The sequence below is a fragment of the Musa acuminata genome, chromosome BXJ2-4 (assembly GCF_036884655.1).
Source record: "Musa acuminata AAA Group cultivar baxijiao chromosome BXJ2-4, Cavendish_Baxijiao_AAA, whole genome shotgun sequence".
Taxonomy (NCBI): Eukaryota; Viridiplantae; Streptophyta; class Magnoliopsida; order Zingiberales; family Musaceae; genus Musa; species Musa acuminata.
Window position 1 is genome coordinate 10,070,009 of NC_088341.1, and position 16,461 is coordinate 10,086,469.

Consider the following 16,461-nt stretch of genomic DNA (forward strand, 5'->3'; position numbering starts at 1 on the left):
AAATTGAAGCTTTATTTCTGATCAGAAAATGTCTGTACAAATATAGAATCTGGCATAGAACATACAACAAACATATGACAGACTCCCACTAAACTGAAGTTTCCTCAAATTCGGATATACACATATGAGCAGTATGCTCACGAAAAAAAAACTTTGAGTGGTACATCTTTTGTGAGAGGATCTGTCAACATAAAGTTTGTTCCTAAGTGTTCTATAGAAATTTATTTACTTTGTACTCTTTCTTTTATAATCATGTTTGGTACCTCGCAATTCCACATTCATGGATTCATGATAGGAAGCTATAGTATCAAGCAAATATAGATTGTCATAAGTCATAAGTGAACTAGTTCTAATCACATTTGAATTTAAAGACAAAGTAAACTGATTGTTTCCAAATGAACAAGAATAACCAAATTTGTTCAAATAAGAAACAAAAATTAGGTTTCGTCTAAATGACGGTATAACAAAAGTATCTTTCAAATTCAAATAATGTCCAGTACACAATAACAATCTAAATGTGCCTATAGCTTCCACATCTACCGATTTTTCATTCCCCACATAAATGCATCTCTCAGCATTTTTGGGCCTTCGGTAGCTCAGGTAACCCTGCTTTGAAACACTAATGTTAGTAGTTGTGCCGGAGTCTAACCACCAAGTGTTTCTAACTACTGAAGTTAAATTGGCTTCAGAACAAACCAAAGTAAGGAATGTTCCCTTTTTAGCATGCCAAGCATGATATTTAGCACAGTCCTTTAAATACCCAGTTTTTTGCAGAAGAAACATGTATCATCCTTATTTTGTTTCTTCTGTACTGGACCCTTATCAACCTCATTCTTTCCAGGTTTATATTTTCTTTTCTTACCCTTATCCTTAGAGGTGTTGACCAAGTTTGCACTTTCAATCTTCTCTTGCTTTAATCTTTATTCTTCTTGCACACAATATGAAATGAGCTCATTAAGAGACCATTTGTTCCTTTGGCAGTTATAACTGACCTTAAACTGATTGAATTGTGTAGGGAGAGATATCATAACCAAATGGACAAGTAAGTCCTCGATAGGTTAAGATTTAATGCTTTAAGCTTAGAAGCAAGATTAGACATTTCCATGATGTATTCCCTTATATTTCTTTTGTCGTTGTATCTCATGGTAAACAATCTTTGAAGTAGAGTGCTTGTTTCTGCCTTATCATTTTTAAGAAAACGCTTTTTTATTTCGGTAAGAAAATCTTTGGCCTTGGTAATCCCTTCGGACACCGCACCCCTAAAGGCTTTTGGAATGCAGCGCTTAATGATCATGAGACTCATGCGATTAGACCTGTCCCACTTCTCATATAGTCTCCTATCATCATGAGTACTATTTTCTGTAAGTGAAGCAGGTTGGTCTTCTCTTAGTGCAAGGTCTAGATCCATGCAACCCAAAACGATCAGAATGTTTTCTTTCCAATCTTTAAAGTTGGTTCCGTTTAGAACTGGTACAGAACTGAGGTCAGCAGATATTGTTGCAAGAGAACCTAAATAAGAGAATAATAGATAACCAGAAATTATGCTCATATTTATTGCCATAAACTTAAGTAAATTCAAATAATGATTTAACCCATACCAAGTGCAATATTAATATCTTGTCTTTGGACTTCAATATTAATTTCTAGTGGTAGTCTTGTTGTAATGATCAAATACTGATAATAAGGCATGTCAAATGAGAAACCCATCTTTGGATTGATTTATCATTTACATGTATAACTTTATAATTATCACGTATTTACCATTACAGGTATGCATAAAATCCTGTCAGTCATTAACCTTCCTTTGGGCCGGATAATTACTGCATGGATGTAAATACATACTACATTTAATATTTTCATGAGAAATGTTATATATGAGAGGCCACTTTGACGACTTCATATATTAAATTACTCAATCTAATATTAAACAATCACTAATTGAATTTAGACCATATTAGTCAAATTCGTTTCATCTTAATTTATTGACTAAAATATTTAAAGCATGTAAATCATTCAATTTATGTCAACAAACAACTTTATAGAACCAATATTATGTTTAATCCAACATAATATTGCAACAATATTATTAAACCAACATAATATTGCAACAATATCTAATTAATTAAATTCATATTAATTAGATAAAATCCAAAAAGAATTTGGGAAATTTATGCCTTGTAGTGCAAAAATGAATTTTGCATATTGATGAATAGGAAAAGACACTAGGTGGAAAAGATAATCCAAAATTAAACTGATATCACATCAGAAAAAGGTACTAAATTGAATGTGAAGTATGCTGTAGTATGATTACATAAAACCATAATCTTTTCCAATGATAATAGAACCAAATCACTTCAAAATAGCATGATTACATAAAACTATCATCTTTCCCAATGATAGAACCAAATTACTTTAAAATATTGATGAAAACATCATTAAAATTCATGAGAAAACAAGCTTAAATGTTCATCAATCATTGTAGGATGGCTCTGATACCACTTGTTGGGTTCTTTTAACATATCAAATATGGATCAAATAATTGTTTTATAGAATCAAAACCGAATAGATCCAAAATAAGGGATTAAGAATGTTTCCATAAAACTTATCTAATCCACTATAATATGCATGAAATCTTACAACAATTAAGAAACAGATTAATACGGAAGCATACCTGATGAATCCATTAGAGTATTTTCTGAATTGATTGGTGATTTGGTCTTCCAATTGTAGAGTACCTTTTGAACTTTAGATTTCTCCTTGACTGGTGAAGAGAAACTTTATTCGATACTACAACCGGGGACCATAACCTTATTTATAGTCATAACTGATGAATCTATAATTATGATTATATTCATAATTGATGAATCTGCAATTATGCTTTCAGAGTTTCATATTCTTAACTTATCTCGTCATTAAGTTAGGAACATGATGGTATCCACACAATTAATTTTCATAACAATTATGTCCTTTAGCCAAATAATTTTACTTTAATTAGATCACTTTAATTTTGACTAATCAAAATAATGACTTAACATATTTAATTATACATGTGTGTGTGACTCTTAAAATTCTAACATGTCTCATATAAGAGAAGGAGACATGAAAACTCGAGGGATGTCGACGTCAAACGTGGTGTGGGTCCCTTCTCTTCTTCCCCGAGCTCAAAACATCATGAGACGTAGGACGTTGGCTTGGTTTCAACAATCACCAACCAATTATTACAACGAGGAAGGAGAGGACCACCACCTTCACGTCTTGAAGTTCGTGCTCCTCTTCCTCCTCCGCTGTGTTAGCGCAGGATTCATCCCGTTTCGGTGATCATTCTTCGAGGTTGACTTGCTCAACTTCACGTGTTCCGAGAAGCGGCGGAGACCCAACCCCTATTGGTTGGATCCAGCGGAGAGTACATACCTATGAGTGCCTGCCATCGTTAGACATGGCTTCATGTGCCGCTTCAGCAAAGCTCGAATTCTCTTCGAGTTAAAGTACTACCTCTATCTCAGTCGACAGCTTCGTCTCTCCCTCCTCAGCAGAAGAGAGGGAGTTAACACCGTGATATAGGAAGAAGAAGAAAACCAGTAGGGGGTCGAGAAATGGAGCGGTCGGATAGCGGGAGGTCGGCGGTGGTGGCGATCGAGTGCGTGGCAGGGAGCAGCAGGGCGGACGAGTGGTGGGGAGGAGGGGAAGGGGAGGCGGCTCTGCTCCACACGGGGGACGTCCTGGAGGAGATCACTTTTGGGGGGTCGCCGCCCGTCCGGGCGCCTTTCAAGGGCGGGCGAGCCGCCGTGATGAAGCTCCTCCACGCCGCTTTCAAGCGCGGCGACACGTCGGTCCTCGTCCGCGCCCGCCGACGGGACCGCGCAGCCCAGCTCGAGTTACACGCCTGCATCGTCCCCCACCCTCCCGCCGGGCGCCGGCAGTACGTCCTCCGCTCCATCCGCGACCCCAACTACGCCCTCGGCCTCGTCGACCGATCCGAGTCCGAGTGCATCGCCTTGCAAGGTAAATATAAATATATTTTGTCTTTTTTCCCCCCTTCAATTGCACTCTTTTTAGTATATATTTCCCATGCAAAAACCTCATATTGATCAATGCAACTCTATAAATATTAATGGTTAATATATGTGCATTTAATGCAAGTGCATAATGATTAATTAAATCCGTCGAAATTTATTTTCCATTTAAGTAGTGGCTCAGATTTGTATATTTCTGTTGACCATTTTTAGATTTCATTTGCTTGATGTATTATAATGCTAGTAGATATGCAAAAAAAAAGTAAGTCAACTCATTAAGATTTCAGGCAAAAGATTGAGATGACAGAAAATGGATTTCTCTATGAATGTTGTTGTGCACATTTTCTCTATTTCTTAGTTAATTTTTGACTATTGACATCATATTAAGATGAGATAAGTTTAGTATATTAGATTCCAGGAATCTACGGTACCGTTGACCTTAAGATGTACCATCGTGTGCTTCAAGATAATCTCATTCATTTAAGGTACGGCAGTAACAGCGTACTCCATCTTCGATCTATGTATCTACATGAGTTATCGTAAAGTCAACCTTGACTTCTATTAGGTCCTAATCACGAGGAATCCTCGACGTCGATCCGTGTTTTAAGGTGGATTACGTTGGAATCGAAGTGCTCGCATCTATCGGGAAATTAGACGTGATCTAAACAAATATGCGTCTTGGAAGAGGAGATGGAATTAACCTGATGTTAGCAACTAAATATGACCACAAAAAATTTGTGTTAGATTTCTAGGAGCAGATGTCAACGTTCCATGTTGGTGATCCCTTCCATGTCCGGGTGAGAGAGGGCTGGCGATGGCTAAGTCAACTCTCCCCTCTACGTAGATTATACAGAGTTCGGAATGAGTTCAACCATTCCTTATCTTTGTAATCGTGTATGCAAAGGATCGAGAAGCTCGCGGGTGGTCTGCGCGCTGAGCAACGCCCAGCTGAAGGACGGATACATCACCTTCCCATGGGAGAAGAAAGCGAGAGACCTGCTGCCGGTGCCCTACTCGAGCGCCTTCCTCTCGCTCATCATCCTCCCCCGGGCGTCGAACTCCTCGGGCGCTCGCTACAGCTCGCTTGAAGACACCTTGGCGCAGGCCAACGCCTGGCTCGTCTCCTCCCAGGCCGCCGGCGTCCCCATCTCCTTCATGAACATCCAGACCGAGGCACTGCTCACCAAGGCAAACAACTCAACCTCACCTGCTCCGTAACCTGTGATGTGCTTTTGTGAACGATGGGATGCTCTTGTATCCAGGGAGAGACCTCTTCCCGCACCGTGAGCTCGGGATCAGCGGCGGCGACCGACCTCTCGAACCTAACGAACATTAGCCTGTGCGAGTTCGAGGACTACCATGGCATCGACATTGGCGTGATCAGAGCAGTCAGGATGTGGTACAGTCCAGCTGCAGGGGAGATGGCGCTGGAGATCAAGCTGCAGGAACGCGACACCAAGCTGGGCTTCGCCATTAGCCGAACCGACGAGGTTTTTGCCACAGCTCCTTGCAGCTTATTACTCTCCTGCGGTCGACATTGATGCCATCGTCTCGTCCGCAGGGGTTCATCTACATATCATCGGTGGCGAACGACGACAGCGCCGGAGTCGCGGCAGCTCGCACGAGGCTGGGGGAGCTGCACAGGAGAGCCACGAGAGCATCGAAGCTCCTCGTCGTGTCGCGTGTGGGGAACGAGAAGGTCCTGCCATGGATGGTCTCCGCCTCCGGCTCCATCCGCTGCTTCGACACGGTCTCCCTCAGCCAGAAACTCTCGCTGCACCGCCACGCGCTGAAGCCCATCCTCCTCCATCTCTTCACGTGGGAGCCGTCCCCCGCACTCGCCGCCATCCCCCGAGTGGTGGAGGTTCCTGCTCTAGCGCCGCCGAGGGCTCCTGCCGAAGAGAAGGCGCCTGCCCCGACGCCTCAGTCGTTTGCACCACCATCTCCTGTAGACGAAGTGCTGGATGACCTGGTCTACGACATCTCCTCCGGCGCCAGGCTCCGGAAGGACGCGATTGGAGATGTGTCCCTGCGATTCCCCCTCTCCGATGCAAGCAGCGATTAGATCCGATCTACTCCAATTCCTCAGTGTGCAGTGTTCCACACTCTGCTTCATCTTAGCACTACAAACAAGCTTGACGAATGGTTTCTATAAGATTTCTTCTATGCAGTATTAAATGTATTATGAATGCTTGCCAAAATATATCTACTACCAATTGACTTTTTAGGTTAAGTTCTTGAATCTTATCTAAGCTCTGCAGTGTCAGTTATCTTTGGAATGCCTCTTCTTCCCTGGAGGAAGAACAACAGGTGACAAGAACATGGTCATTGGATACTCATGGAGACATGGCGAGAGCAAGGGCTACTGTACCAGTTGCTTTATGGTATGCCGTGCTAATTCCAGAGGAAGCAGACAGAGAAAGCTGGTGGTGGTACAAGTCCCGTGAGGTTCCACCATTGATCAATCTCAATCACTTTTCTTTGTGTTGCACTCATCCCCAGGGTCTCCTCAAGGCCCACAGTTCTTGCAATACCACCTGCTTACAAAGCAGGCCTCGATGCCGCAATCATGTACTGCCTTGTTCTGGCACTACTGTTTGATCACTGTTTTGCACAAGGCAAGAAATGATTGTTAGAGAGAGGGAGAGAGAGGCCTTGATGCTTCGGAGATGGTCTCTAACACACAGCGTGGAGTGATTTGGACTGCATTGCAGAAGAAGATTATTGTGTCTCAATCTTCCATGTGACTGCTTGTACTTCCAGTTGAGACCAAAGTGTGTTCAAGGTTCCTTTGCTCAGAGAATCTCCCCAAGCGTGCTAATGTCAGATGACTTATTCTTCTCCCCACCCCACTGTCGGTTCCTCACATAAAGATTGTTTAGGGAGATAGAAATCATCATGTACATAAGAAGGCAAGTTTATTGGCTTACTTGGAAGAAGAAAACCTGTCATCTCTCCTAAAGGAAAGGGTGGCTTTGTGTCCTTTGGGTCTACAACGGTGGCAGCTGTGCTATGGCCTTGCATGCTTATAAACTCCCGGATTCATCAAGCTGTGGTGCTGCACTTCATGGCTCACCACTACCACCACCACCATCTCCGCTACCTGCATTCTCCCTGTGATCTCACAGTGAGGAGAACGTCCATCTCAACCTCCATCAAATGCAAGACCTTCCTCAGCTCCCATGTCATTCGGCACATCCATCATGTTGTTCAAGCCCTCACCAATGCCAAGTCCATGGTTTGGGAGCTTCTTAGCAGAAGGAATGCCACCAGCAGCACCAAGCCAAGGAGAAGGCAGGAGGAGGAACTCTTCAGCTCCATTAAGCCGCATGTCACTCCCATTTCAGAGCCATTAAACCCTGAGGAGTTCGAGGTAGATCGATGTCTGTACTATGACTCTACGTGGAATTCAATGATCTCTGCGGAGGTCATGAATTGTGACACTGCGAGCTGCTATGATGACGAGGAAAATGAAGATGAAGGTGGTGGTGGAAATGAGATCGACCGACTTGCAGAGAAGTTCATAGCGAGCTGCTATGAGAAGTTTAGGCTGGAGAAGCAGGAGTCTTATAGGAGGTACCAAGAAATGCTTGCAAGAAGCATGTAAGAGTGCCAAAACATGGATCTGAGAATAGTTGGGATTCTGATTCTGTCAGAGATACAAGAAAATGTTGGACCACGGAGAGCTTTTGTAGGCTAAAGAGATACCAATTTGGATGTCCATGCATTGATTAGATGTTCCTTCCTGCCCATGTTCTTTCTTTCAATGGTTGCTTGTGGGATTTTGCCATGAATTCTTCATATTGCTTCTGAGATCAAATTATCTGAACGTAACTCCAACAAGCCTTTAGTGGTGGATAAGCTTAAGACAAACCATATCACTGGTTGGACAACAGAGTTAGATTGGAGTCACCAAGTTCTCATGTGTTGTTCATCACCCAATTCTTGTTCTACTGACAATGAGCTTTTCAGTAAAAGATACTGTAATTGCACTTAAATTCTTCCTCGTTATGATTTCATGCATCTTTACACTGAAGTACACTAAAAAACATGAGCAAATCTCTTCTCCAGCTGTTTGTGTAAGAGGAAAGAAATTAGAGGGAAAAACACAAGAAGATGCAGCTCCATCATCAGCTCAATCACAACTTTCTCATTGTGTTTTGAAGATCATACTTACTCCCAACATTTAACAAAGAGAGAGAAGTCGACAAATGCTTTTATGGTCGTACTCATAACCTGGAAGTTGTGCCAAAGAAATTGGGAGGGAAACAAAGACAAAATCACGCAATGTGTTCCCTTTTCCTTTGTTCTTTAGTACTGCTATTTACTCTGTGTTCTATTCCTACTTTCCCAGCATCAAAGTAGAAGCAAGCTAACATGACATATTTGGCTTCTCGCGCGCGCGCGCGCGCGCGCGCGCGCACACACACACACTATATATATATATATATAAGAAATATTTTGACACCAAATCTCATTCCTCCCGTTGGCGAGACACTAACGTAGAAAAATAATGGCTCAATCATCATCGAGGGATGTTGATACGAAGGAAGATATAACCTGTCGGTCCCATAGGTAATGTAAAGAAATCTAGGGGCGACATCACATGCGTAGTGAAATAACAGAAAATAAATAATTCTAAAATTTTTAAAAAGGTGTTTATCATCGTATAAAGATTGGTATGTAAATTGGTGTGTAAAACCCATGAAACTTAAACCACACGTGAGAATGTTGTGTTACCCAGGGAGATCGTATATCCCTGAATCTCTATTCTCATATCTGGTGGTGATCCACGTAGCAGGGCTGCGACGACGTTCCTCAAATCACTACCTAAATATCCACACCAACTATCTAAGGAGAAGAATATGAGAGGAGAATAGGAGGCGGCAACCAAGCTAATTATATTAATGGATTTCTATCAATTAATCTCTCATCGACTCTTATTGGATCTCATCCATAGGATCCAATAATTCAGGGGCTTATTAGATATCTAATAAAATAGGGGCTCCGACGGATATCTCATATTCGAACATTTACTCGTCGTAATATCTATCATATGTGTGTGACCCTCTAGGCCCAATATCGAGTTGGCCATGAGTCATACTTGTTAGAACTCATTCTAGTTTAGTGAATTATTATCTCCATAATATTTGCTCGACTCATCGATTGCGGACATACTAGGCTATTACGCCATAGTCCCCACACAATATAGGGGAATCCAATTATTTGGACCAATATATCTTCGGTTATCGTATATCTATAGTCCCTCATCCATCTAATATCCCAAAGACCATATACCGAGCATGGTATTGTTAGATCAATACGATTTCTACTCGAGTCTCGCTCTAATCAGATTTTCCAAGAGAACTCTTTCTCTTTCAATTCAAACGACCTTAACTAGGGATTTGTCTGAGCAAGAATATATGAGATATTCCTCTCATAATACCGAGAGCAAATGATCCTATATCGATATTCAATAGTCCTCGTAAGGTTGACTATCACTCTCATTGACTGACTATGTTAGATTTGAAACTTCCAAACCTAAAAGTTCGATATCAAAGAGTGGAGTACTCATACAAGATATTCTTGATATCTCAAGTCTAAATACCAAATACACTACTAAGACTACAGAATCGCTGTTCAACAATAAGGTATCATCAACCATCTAACATTTTATAAGCGGATCAATTAGTGAACTCTTTCTCAAATGAGCATCTACACTGTAGCCCTAGTGTTCCCACATGAGCAATTATAAGACCAGCTGCCTCCATCACATGGATGGTTATATAGCACATCAGTCTGCCCGGTTATCTTGATGTCCCTTTCGAGTAACATATGACCAGTATTATTTATGATCTATGTTTAAAGTTGAATCGGTCTCATTATTGTGATCTCATCACGATCTGATTCCTATTGCATAAATTCATGAACATCACAATATATATGTATATATGCAACAAGAAATATAACATGATAAAATATTAAAATATAATAATAAAAAAATATATCATACCACACGTGTCATCACTCACGTGATTAGTTTGGAAGGCACCTACGACTAGCAAGTGATAGCCCACAGATGAGCCATTCGGGTCGACCTAATCGGCCCCCATAGATCGCAACTTATGAGTGTCCGATCACGTCTGCCCTCCCTTGGTTAGTCTCAATAGGCCAAACATCAAATGAGTAGCATTACAGTCTTATCACCCTGGACGGAATGCCAAAGCAAAAGTGCTACAATTGTTATATGCCTTATACCCTTATTAACAAAATGTTAGTGGAAGACATTATGATCTAGGTCTATCGCCCCCATTGATGGAACATCAGTGGAAAAGCATTACGATTGTTACAAGTGATTCACCGACGTCAATCATAAGGGTTAGATCTTTCTAAACTAACTCTCTTTACGTTACAAGATTATCCTAAAGCTAACTTGAGCGTTGGAGAAGTCGTGTTGGATAACATTCCTGATATTGACCTTTGTGTAGGGATTTATTGATGAGTTGGAATCCATCTCGACCCACTCTCGAGCTTGGCTCGAATGCTTGGACTCCACTTAAAAGATTGTCACAATATCGCCTCATTCGTCTTGGGATCTGATCAATCATCTCAAAGGACTATTATGTAGGTTTCTTATATACTCTGTGCCTTCATGCCTAAATCAAACCGGTCCAACCCACGATTGATAATATGATCCCGTGATGATACGTGACAAATACAATATTTAGAATCTAACATCACATAGATATTACCATATTTAAAGTATAAATAATAAAACAAAATAAATTAAAGAAGAATGTCTGCTAAAGGGAACAAAAATAATCACACAATTTTATACCTTTACATCTTAAATAGCAAACGAAAAATGCGAATCTGAGAAGGGATTTATTAGTCCTACTCGGGTTCGGATTTATCAGTTTCGGAGCGGTCAGTTGGGATCCGTAAGCAGGGCTCTTACATTGCAACACGTGCGGCGCACTCGAAACGTGTCCGGAACTCAAAAATTAATTTAGCCGTCAAAAATTGCTCCATAAAATGCATTTGGGGTCCGATATTTCGCCATTTTCCTTTGTCTCGAACCCTTCTCTTCCCTCTCTCCCTCGATTCGATCCGCTTCCTCGCTCCACCGTTCTCCAAACCCTCCGCGATTTGTTCCGGCGCGATTCATTTCTCGTTCAAATCTGCTGCCAGCTTCCAATTCGGTTAATTTACTTCGATGAGTGGAGCAAATTGGACGCGGAAGGGGCGAATCACTCGGCTCTCCGGCCAAATTTGTTCTGGATGCCGATAGGGCGCTCACTCTTCACACGTTGATTTGGTTACGGCGCGTCCGAGCAGCTGACTTGGAGATAACTCTTGCTTGACCGACCGTATCGATCGATGGAATATGGACCTTCAGATAGTAGCGGTAAGTGGTTTTGACGTTTCTGGCAATTTCATGTGTGAATTCGCATTCTTAATATAAATTTGCTCCGTTCTTCTTTTTATGGAAACGCCTGTTGCTCGGGAGAATTAAGTCAGTGGGAGGCTTGCTGGATTAGCTGGGGTTATCGAGTAATAATGCAAGATTGGGAATTAGGGTTTTGAGCTTGATATGTTGCTGTATGTCGTAGTTCCTCGAAACTCTTCAAATTTTACATCCGGTTATCTCTGCTACTTAATTGCAGAACTGTGAAGCCAAAGTGGAGTACGCTTCATCTTAGAATGTGATTAGGTTCTTCACTTAGCTTCAGCTTCTTTTCTGGCGTCTAATAGTTTCCAAAATGGTTAAGAGTAAGATAACAGTAGTATACCCATCAAACCCTTAAAGCCCTTATACAATAATTCGATTGTTTACCCACTTCTGATGTGGGTCTAAACTCGTGGCCTCGTGACTAATATAATCCAAAATCAAGCCCAACTACTATTATGGTACATGTGACGCTCATCCCAGTGTTGGCTACATGTTGTGATGTGCCTCTAGCCATGCCATTTATCACGATCTAGCATGATGGAATAAGCACATTGATTTGATGAGCCTAAAATGCTTATGCGTAGTTGCCCATGAAGCTCTCGTAAGACAATTTAAGTCTTATTATGAAAGTTGTCCTAAATTCACATGGAGTGAAAAGATGTGATCCCAATGAGTATGGTGGGGCCACATTGAAGGAGATGAGATGCGAGCTGGAACAACTGGCATCTTTCCCATTTTTTCTTCTAACAGTCATGCATGTGCATGGGTATCTATTTTTGGATATATTGTAAATAATGTACATATGTATTTATGCATGAACTGGTTCTTGGGTTGATTTGAGCTAATCTAATAGCTGAACGCTCTAATTCAAGAACTTCTGAGACACGGTCCAACTTTGCAGTTACAGTGGGTTTATGCTTAAATGAACAAACTTATGGCAGGCGACCCTCTAGGGTCGATCAGTCAATAGGTCAATGTGGAAGTTTGGCCTTGTCATAAATATGATCATGTACATATATATGATGAGAAAAGTATTAATCTAATCCTAGTTTCAAATTAATCTTGAAATTCAGTCTAACAAACTCATATTTGCATCAATTTTCATTTAACTTTGATCACTGGGGTCTAGGCTGTTTCAGTAACTCAAGAGGAAGCTTATGATGTTTCAGGAGGTTATGTGGCTTGTGTTTAAACACAAATGAATAAATTCAGAGTTTGAGGACAATGAGGCTATTAACACTAAATATTGGTATCAGAGAAAACTGGTGCTTTTAACTGTAGGAAAGATGTTGATAACAGAGCTTCAGCTTAGTGCTTTTTATCCACCAACATTACTGTACATGTTTCTTTTGAATAATTCTGTTTTGAACACTCAATACGGTCTATTGATCCTATTGATGCTGCATTGGCTGCAGGCACTGATGATGATCTTCCACCGACTCATCATAATAGGGGTGCAAGAGGAGGCCATGTGAGTGGCAATGGCAGAGCCATAGTTGGTGCTATTGTATATCCTAGGTTACAGAATGATATGGAGGTACAAATCCATCGGCTCGAGCAAGAAGCATACACTTCAGTTCTTCGAGCATTTAAGGCTCAATCCGATGCCATCACTTGGGTAGTAATCCACATAGTTTTCCATATATAAGTAACTATTCTGCTGTTTGTCTCTTTTAATATACCAATTTTTGGTGAAATACTGTCTTCAGGAGAAGGAAAGTCTTATAACTGAGCTTAGAAAGGAGCTGAGGGTGTCGGACAAGGAACACAGAGAACTATTGAGCAGGGTTAATGCTGATGACATTATTAGGAGGATACGGTCTGTACATAAATAGGTCTTCTTAGTCTAAATTCATACTATCTAGGACAGGATATTGCTTCTCTTGCCACTCAATTGTTTGTTCTTAGCGTTTGTCGACTTTAACAAGGGAATGGAGGCAGACCGGTGGACTTCAAACTGGAATGCTTACAAATGCTCAACCAGATGTTGCCGCACCCAGTCCTACTGTATCAGCATCTCGAAAGCGGCAGAAGACGTCACAGCCTATACCTTCTCTCTCAATAGGTGCACCATCTCCTGCACTACAATCGCAACTTGGTGCTCCCATGCAACCATCATCATCAGCTGCAAAAAGGGCAGCTTCTGCAGGAACCAAATCCAAGAAGCCTAAATCGGTAAGTTAATTGTAATAATAAATTATATCTTAAACCTTCTCTTTTTCACATTCAATATCCTTTTTCAATAACTTATCCCTAACTTATAGGGTCGGACATTGCCTGGTGCATCTTTGGTGAAGTCCATGAAATACCCATCTGCAGGTCCTAGTGGAAGGAGCCAAGTTGCCAATAGGAATTCTTCTGGTGTTCTTGTGGCAGGTGAACCTGCTGAACCAGCATCATTTGATCCACTAATTGGGCAGAAAGTCATGACTAGATGGCCTGAAGATAATAACTTCTATGAAGCTGTTATAACTGATTATAATCCAGTCGAGGTGTGTTTATTATTTGTATATAATTTATCTCTATGATATAATTAATAATAATCGTCATCTTTTTATTCGGATTGTTGCCAGGGTCTGCATGCTCTAGTTTATGATATACACACAAAGAATGAGACATGGGAATGGGTCAATCTCAAAGAGGTGAGTTTATTTTTCCTATTTTTCCTATGCGAGAATTTCATCATTTACATATTGCATGGAATTTTTGCAACTATATCGATGTGGTACTATGGATGTGTAGAACTTATAAAGCGGTTGACTTGTTTATATTGTCTGAGCAATATGAATTGGTTATACAATGAGCAATATAAGAGGAAGGAAGCTGAGATGGATGAAAGACAAGTCAACCGAATCATACTGTGTGTGAGCAATATGAATTGGCTATAACCCTTCTTTTTCTTCCTTTGAGGCTATCAAATTGGTTATAAGTTGGTCAAAATCGATTGATATCGGTCAGTTCCAGTTCAATTCGATCAGTTTTAGTTGATTTTAACTAACTTTTAGCTTTAAGGCTGAGAATGCCTAGAAAATCAAAGCGTTCTTGATTTGTACCATTACAGATTGAGTGTATTGTATCAGAATCGTCTGATAATGCAAACAATGAGCGAGACCATTACAATTTTATGACTTCTTGTTTGTAAATTGTATTTCTAAATTCTAATTATGTATTTGGTCATCTTTTTTTACATGTGTCATCAACAACATGCATGTAAATAGAAGACATGATTTTTATATAATAGTGCTCATTGTGCATTTGGAAGTGCTAAAGCCTAAGAAAGTTTTCATGGGAACCATTTGGAGGTTATCATAAAGTCACATTAATAGAGATCAGCAAGATTGGACTTGATTTGTAACCTCAGATGCTACTGAAATGAGCAGGACTAGAGTATTTCTACAATTGATGTGACAACTACTATTCTTCATACACATTATGACCCTCTCTAGTTCAACCGAAGTCAGTATGATTGTTTCCTAGTAAGTGGGGCATTTTGCATTCAATTTGAGAATTTGCTTTGCTTCAGATTTCTCCTGAAGACATAAGATGGGAGGGAGGTGACCCAGGTATTACTCATCGGTCTGGTCAAGGTCCACAAGGCCGTGGAGTTAAGAGGACCACTGGTCGTGGTGGTTCCATTCCAAGTGCAGGAAAGGGAAGAGGATCTCTGAAGAATCAGAAGAAGCGAGATTTTCCTCCGTCCCAAAATGGCATCAGCAAGAAGACCACCGGTGACATAGAAATACTCGACACCAACACATTAATAAAGGAAGTATGTGCTTGACAAATTGACAATGTTGACCCTTATCTTCATTTCATTTTTAACATTCTTGTGCATCCCAGGTGGAGAAGCTTCTTGGTGCAAGTCATCCTGATCCTCTTGAGTTTGAGAAAGCCAAGAAAATGCTGAAAGTATGTAATTAAAAAGAAACATTATGAATGGATCAGTTGTCTGGTCTCATTATAAAAAGATGTATCAAGGCATTTTTTTTTGCATGCAGGAGCATGAACTATCATTGATTGATGCGATTGCAAGATTAGCTGATGCCTCTGATGGAGAAAGTGGTAAATACTTGGCCTCATCATTCTGTTTAATTTTGTGTATGATTCTGAGCTTTGTGAAGTACAAAGCAGAATCTGTCTGACTTCACAACTCCAAACCATGTCAAGATGCTGGTTATGCTATTGCAGTCATGATTTGCTGATGCATATAGAACATGTTAATAGTAGATTCTCTTATCTTTTAATTTATCAGTCTTAAATATTTGACCTAAAACTTCATTTTTATGTTTTGAGTTGCATAACATCAGAATGTTAAATACTCAAAATTGTCAGCATGAGAATTTTTTTTCAGTATAAGTGTATACTGTTCCACTCAGAGATCGAGAAGATAACACAATTTGCTAGAACTATACTCTGCTTGCAAAAAGGACTGAACGCTCATGTACGGTTTTGCTTTTGCAGAAGATGCTGAACGCCAGTTCTCATATGGCCAATCTATGGACCGAGATCGAGGATGGAGGGATCGTCAGTATGGTGGGAACCCACATGGAGCTGATCATGACGATGACATGGCTGTCGAAGGCGGAGAAGGCTCTGAGGGTGATCGAATGGTCGCTGGTGGCGTTTCTATGGGTTACCACCGTGGTGGCAACGATGATGACCTGTAACTTATGCCCAAGTTGTATCAATAGCTTCCATCGCCTGGGATGTCCATAGTGACCCCCCTGGTTATGTGAAATGTTTTTGCTAAGATTTACTCCCTATGCATGGGAAATTAATGGTGCCTTCGTCGTTTGTCGAGAACAACTCTTGGAGGGGTTAGTCACTGTAAGGTTAGTGCATGCTGGGGAAATCTGTGCCTCTGTAAATTATTTCATGAATGGTCGACGTCCTTTTCTAAAGTCCTTTTTTTCTTGTTAAGGGTTCGGTTCCTGGTTGTTCTGATCATTGAATGCAATTGAGACTCTGCAGCCCAAAAGATTAACTTTTACTACC

At 40.8% G+C, this 16,461-nt stretch overlaps 2 protein-coding genes across 3 annotated transcripts; both read left to right on the plus strand.

Annotated features, from left to right (window-relative positions):
- The first annotated feature begins 3,593 nt into the window (after positions 1-3,593).
- On the plus strand, positions 3,594-6,266 carry LOC135608695 (uncharacterized). Its single transcript, XM_065101721.1, has 4 exons — positions 3,594-4,002; positions 4,918-5,201; positions 5,270-5,503; positions 5,575-6,266. Exons 1-4 carry the CDS (start codon positions 3,594-3,596, stop codon positions 6,076-6,078), a joined length of 1,431 nt encoding a protein of 476 aa, XP_064957793.1. The 3' UTR covers positions 6,079-6,266.
- Positions 6,267-11,073: 4,807 nt separating this feature from the next.
- On the plus strand, positions 11,074-16,386 carry LOC135583515 (protein EMSY-LIKE 3-like). Of its 2 annotated transcripts, none has more exons than XM_065103777.1 (10): positions 11,074-11,421; positions 12,882-13,084; positions 13,176-13,285; positions 13,395-13,641; positions 13,731-13,958; positions 14,040-14,108; positions 14,990-15,235; positions 15,307-15,375; positions 15,465-15,528; positions 15,928-16,386. In XM_065103777.1, the coding sequence occupies exons 1-10, from the start codon at positions 11,394-11,396 to the stop codon at positions 16,131-16,133; spliced, it is 1,470 nt and encodes a 489-aa protein (XP_064959849.1). In that variant the 5' UTR covers positions 11,074-11,393; the 3' UTR covers positions 16,134-16,386. The 2 variants fall into 2 exon arrangements, with proteins under 2 accessions (XP_064959849.1, XP_064959850.1); XM_065103778.1 differs by having other exon boundaries at positions 13,764-13,958.
- Positions 16,387-16,461: the final 75 nt, after the last annotated feature.